Source organism: Gymnoscopelus braueri (assembly GCF_963280865.1).
Source record: "Gymnoscopelus braueri genome assembly, chromosome: 5".
In the NCBI taxonomy this organism is placed as follows: Eukaryota; Metazoa; Chordata; class Actinopteri; order Myctophiformes; family Myctophidae; genus Gymnoscopelus; species Gymnoscopelus braueri.
In genome coordinates this window covers 55,311,680-55,317,582 of record NC_137606.1, presented here as the reverse complement: position 1 = coordinate 55,317,582, position 5,903 = coordinate 55,311,680, and the positions used below count along the sequence as shown (strand labels likewise).

At 42.9% G+C, this 5,903-nt stretch overlaps 1 protein-coding gene across 1 annotated transcript in view; it reads right to left on the bottom strand.

Annotated features, from left to right (window-relative positions):
- The window catches only part of gria4a (glutamate receptor, ionotropic, AMPA 4a), a gene marked incomplete at both ends in the record, with an annotated part of 221,244 nt that overhangs the window by 22,815 nt on the left and 192,526 nt on the right, over window positions 1–5,903 (bottom strand). The window contains 2 exon segments of the mRNA XM_080429317.1: window positions 154–176; window positions 179–351. Of these exon segments, the coding sequence (XP_080285443.1) occupies window positions 154–176; window positions 179–351 (196 nt within the window).

Genomic DNA, 5,903 nt, shown 5'->3' with positions numbered 1-5,903 from the left:
TAACCACTTAAGCCCTATTTCAGATAGTGAAAAGCTCACAACTTGAGGTTGTAGAGCTGCTATTTTCCAAAATGTCACCTTTGGTGATAATAAAATACCTTTGGAGCATGGATCCATGTGTGCGGACAATTTTTTCCCTGTACGTGTGCTTACCCTGAAGAACTCTTTGGTGGAGCTGAGTCCAGCGTCCCGTAGGCAATCTCGGTCTGCTTGGCCAGGTCCTCAGCGCTCTCGATGGGAGACACCATCCTCTCTACTGTCAGGAAGGCAGCCAGGTTGGCCGTGTAGGATGATATGATGATGAGCGTGAAGAACCACCACACGCCTCCTACGATACGACCTGACAGAGACCTGGAGAGAGACATACATTATAAACATATAGAATCACCACTATACGACCTGACAGATATCTGGAGAGACATATGTATAAATATGTTGGTACAAGTGAGAAACCAAGTGAGAAAAGATCGAGAAAGGAGCGTTTGACTAGTTAAAACGAGTACGGGCGCGGCCGACGGCGCGGCGTGTTGCACCGGATGTTCAACTCGGCGGATGTATTTTGTTTCGGAAAGTTCTTCCGCAAGCGTTTTGCGGCCGGCTAAACGCTAACCGTCTGCTAAACGCAGAAGACGAAATAGCCGATCTACAAGCTTGCGACAACCCGGCCGGGGGCCATCGTTTCTTTCACGATCGTACTTATTTCCCACATGAACTGTCACATAAACATTTAGAACCAACACAATATGACCTGACAGAAAGAGAGGAAGAGAGGAAGAGAGGGAAAGCGGGAGAGAAGGAGAGAAGGAGAGAAGGAAGAAAGGAAGGAAGGAAGGAAGGAAGGAAGGAAGGAAGGAAAGAAGGAAGGAAGGAAAGAAGGTAGGAAGGCAGGGAAGAAGGGAAGGAAGGAGTAACAGGAGCAGTGGTGGAGAGAGAGAAGGAACAGAGGGGAATGCAGAAGGAGGAGGAGGAAGGAATGGGTTACTGGTGCCAGAAGATAGAATTACATGGATGGTTCTTTACAATATGAAGGATAACCCATGAACCTTCCAAACCTGACACTTCCCAGCCCGTGAAGTTCTGTGATGAATGTTTTGTTATACAGTTTCCATTATAATACTCTCCTTTGAAGGGATAGGTATGTCCTTAAAAAACAGCCAATTTACAAGCTTTTTTATATTCATATAACACTTACAGGCTCCCAGAACTCAAGCTAAGTACTACCTCCCGAGCAGGGCCCAAGGTTCTGAAAACCTTATCTGAAGCTCAGCCAGTATGGAAACAAAGAGCAGAACCCGTGAAACACATGAAGCTCTCTTAGTGCTTGTAAGCCATTAGTTAGTATATGGTCTCTGTGGAGACCTGAAGATACCGCTGTCATGACCGTGACATCCACACATCAAAGACAGAGAGAGAGAGAGAGAGAGAGAGAGAGAGAGAGAGAGAGAGAGAGAGAGAGAGAGAGAGAGAGAGAGAGAGAGAGAGAGAGACTCAGAGTTTGGTTTGAAGCAAACAAATAAAGAAAAGAAAATGTCCTTCATACTCCAAGGGGATGTAAACAACAACAACAACATGAAAGCTACATCCTTGTCATATAATGTCTCTTTCTCTGCCTGTCTTTCATTCCTGAGACACAAAGAAGGGAAAGGGGGATGGGTTCACGTTTATATTTATACACAGTAATATCCCAAAGTATTCATTTAAGTCAGAACCAGATTTGCCAAGTCTTTAGCTCTGCAAATTATTCTGTGTTCAGAAGGCGGGTGTTACTCATCATATTGCACAGGCACATCTTAAAGAGGCAGTGCCACCATTTTCTTTCTCATTCGCATATGGAAGTCTAGGGGTTCAAATCCACCAAGGCTAGGGTGGCATGAATGTTGTATTACCGCCACGGTGAAAAGGCAACGTGTCCTGGCAGTTCGGTGGTTAACAAAACGCATATCATTTGACTGCACTGTTACTGAATGGAAGTCTAGGATGAAATGAAGAAAATGTGCACATCAGCACACCCCGTACTTTTGTACTTTAACTCAAGTACAAATTTGACAGAGCAACTGAGTAATATTTGACCAGGAGTATCTATACTTTTTCCATATGAACACAATTGGCGAGGAAGGGAAGCCAGGCGGGGAGGGTCATCTTTGTTGCTACACATACTCCTACAGCCTGGGGCGAACTGAGGCTCAAGTAAAATATATTACTTTTACTTTTGCTATTTCACCACGATTTGGTATTGCTACTTTTACTTTAGTAAGAAAATCTGAGTACTTAATCCAAAACTGGGTTTAAGCATGATATGAGACCTGATTTGTAGATCAAATTAGAATAGAAAAAGCCCCCCACCGCCAAAAAAAAGAAGAAAGAGTTGAGGTATTTCTTTGACCGTAATGACCACAAGAATTTGGCGCTGATCAGTCCAGCGAGTTTAGCTCCAGAATAAACAGACAGACAGAAAGACCCTCTTACAGACGGCTTGCCTCCTACATAGCCATGTCCTAAAACATTTTGGACACGGGGAAAAAAAAAACAACTAAATCAACTAAGCTGATTCCAGTTAGAAACGATGCCTGCAGGGAACGATTCCCATTGGGAACGATGCCTGCAGGGAACGATTCCCGTTTGGAACGATGTCCGCTAGCAACATTTCCAGCTTGGAACGGCACCCGTTGGGAACGATGTCCGTCGGGAACGCCTACCCCTCCAGTTATGTAATACCTATTGTAACCGTTGTACGGGTTGTACCAATTGTCAGAGTAACTGCTGTACCTGTGTTACCCGTGATAGAGTAGCCTACCCCTTGTACTCATTGAGAATGCACTACTTCCGCATTTAAAATGCTACTGCGCGTGCATCTACCGTTTGTGCGCCTGCTCATAACTCTATGCATCCTGGTCGCTATACCGCCTCCCCCATGACAGCCGGGGGCGCCTGATGGAGGGGAAAGGAACTGGTTGGAATTGTTCCTTCCACGCACTACGTCCTACCGGGGAAACTCCCCCCTGTCTGGTGACGAGAAGGTCAGTTTGCTCTCATGCATTGAAGGAGGCATGAGCTCGGCTCTGGGCTCCCTAGGTGGGGGGAGTGTAGCGCCCAGCATCACTTAGATAATTGGCACCGGGTGAAAAAGGGTTACAAAATCGTGGGATAAAAACAAATGATATAGATAACTCTATGGACACGCTTAATCGACCCAATATTGGTACTTCCAGCAGACTCATAAGCATAGACCCAATGGACCCCAATTTTATACTTCAAAACGCCACTGAGCAACTTTCATTGAAATGTATAGCTGGGGGCGGGGCAGTCCGCCCTGTAGATATATTATAACTCTATGCCTGGCATGAGGAAGATCCTGGAAAAAGGTGGCCCAAAACTTGCCTGCTTCACCAACTTTTCAACCACTTTAATAACAACTAAAGCTGCTTCAGCTCTCTTTTTTCTTTTCTTTGTATGCTTACAGATGCCCCTGCACATGCACGCGTGCAAGTTGGATAATATAGATCAGCGACACTCGTTTATACTTCCATTAGGATGACAAAAGAGATGCATGATGGGTGAGAGAGAGATAGAGAGAGATGAGAGAGAGGAGAGAGAGAGAGAGAGAGAGAGAGAGAGAGAGAGAGAGAGAGAGATGAGAGAGAGAGAGAGAGAGAGAGAGAGAGAGAGAGAGAGAGAGAGGCATTGTGGGTATTATCAGCAGTGTGGGTCTCAACACATTTCAAAGCAGCATGGAGTCTCATTAGCAAGCAAAAGGATGTTTGAAATAAATAAAATATTCTATTTTCATACAATGACAGGGAGGACTAGGGGATTAATGAATTCAGGGCCTTAACATTGTTGGCAGAGTTAAATAGGCCCCAGCGGAGCAATAAAGAATACAACAAAATGTTTTGCTGGTGCATATTTCAACTATTATATGGGAATTGGAAAACAGACCATAATAGACTCTAAAAGTAACCCCCAGCACCCGTCCTTCAAAGAAACCTACGTTTCAATACAGTTTCAAATAATCTGCCTGTTGAATTAAGTAGAATTTGTAGGTACTTTTACTTGGAGTATTTCCAAGTAAAACAAACAAACAAACAAATTCATTAATTTACACAACACTGATGATAGTGCTGTCAAACACGTCTCTGAAGCTATCTATGAAATCTACCACAAAGTTTCATCTTCAACACAGTTTTATACAATATGTAGTGGGGGTCCCTGCTTCATCTCTCTCTCAGCTGAGTGGTCCTTGGCCTACAAGACGTTGAAGACCCCTGCCCTATATACTTAGTTGACCACCGTCTCCCAGGGCTAATAGGTCCACTCCTTTCTTCACCCTCTAAATCAAATGTCTTCGCCGGAAATAGCATACACAACGCAAGCTGACAGCTCGTAGATCTACAATTTTCACTATTTGTTGTACGATGAAGTATAAAGGGCTTACGTAGTTATGGTAAAACATTGTATTTCCATGAATATTTAATACTGTATATATACGATCAAAAAATGCCTCTATTCTTCATTTTCACAAAGGAGGCCTAAACATAAAGCACATGAATATGTGTTTAATGAATAGTGATAAAATGTGACGGTATCCATTGGCATCGTAGCGTAAGGTTTAATTATGTTCTTTCCTCGGTGACATTATAACGTCTCTAAATCACAGCTCTAAATATTGACAGGTGAAAGTGCACAGTAGATCAGCACGGTTATTAGCATCAAAAAAGTGGAAAACAGCAGCAATAGAGATGATTATGTGGACAGTGGCTGTATACGTTTAGCATAGGCTACACATACATACAGTACTGTTAAATATTAACAATATTTTTGTTTTTGAATTTTTGTTCTTGAAAAAGTCTAAAAGCTATTTGAAAAAACTTGCAACCTTTTAAAATAATAATAATACTAAGAGCCCCTAATAATATAATTATAAATTTCACCTACATTCCCAAAGATAGGGACTCCAGGGTTAATGTAATGTGAGGATGATTTTTTATTTTAATTAATCACTTGAACCCCATCCACCCATTCTGGGGGGAGGGGGGGGGGGGATTCGTCATAATTAATCGATCTACAATTGTGAGCTTGTAGATTGGCTATTTTCAAAGTTCGACATTCCAATACAATAATAATTCACTACAGCCGGTAAGGGTGGTGGGGGATGAGAGTGTCAACAGGGGGCGCCATAATGCAACATTAGACACGTTCATTGCACCCATTCAAAAGAATATGTATACCATGCATGTTTACATACTGAACGCAGAAACCTTTAAATACCTATTTTCTTTATTTAGATTCTAATGCAAACCAAACTGGGGGTCATTGAAACGTAAAAGTGTCATCAGGGAGCGGCATAATGCAACATTGGACCCATTTAATCATACACTATACCTTTGCATGTTCACATCCTCAACCACTTAGAACACACTGAGGAAGAGAGAGAGACATGAGCACAACACAGGAGATGAGGAAAAACATAGGCTATACAATAGGATGTCCTTGTGTGTGTGTGTGTGTGTGTGTGTGTGTGTGTGTGTGTGTGTGTGTGTGTGTGTGTGTGTGTGTGTGTGTGTGTGTGTGTGTGTGTGTGTGTCTGTGTGTGTGTGCGTGTGCGTGTGTGTGTATTGCGTTTCATGCGCTCACAGAGTGTCATGGCCTTGGAGGAGGCAAGTGTAACATTGTGAATCCATGAGTGTGTGTGTGCTTGAATTACCATACTTGTGAGGACCAAATGTGAGGGGTTGGAGTTTTCCCAATTGTATACAGAAAAACAGCCGATCTGTAAGCTCACAACGTGTTGTAGCGTGACGCGTTGTGAGCTTGTAGATTTGCAATTTTCCATCAAATTTAAAAAATTTTTGGGGTGCTTTTGGGATTTCTGTCTTTTTTCAGCTATTTTCAATGCCGTCCTAAAA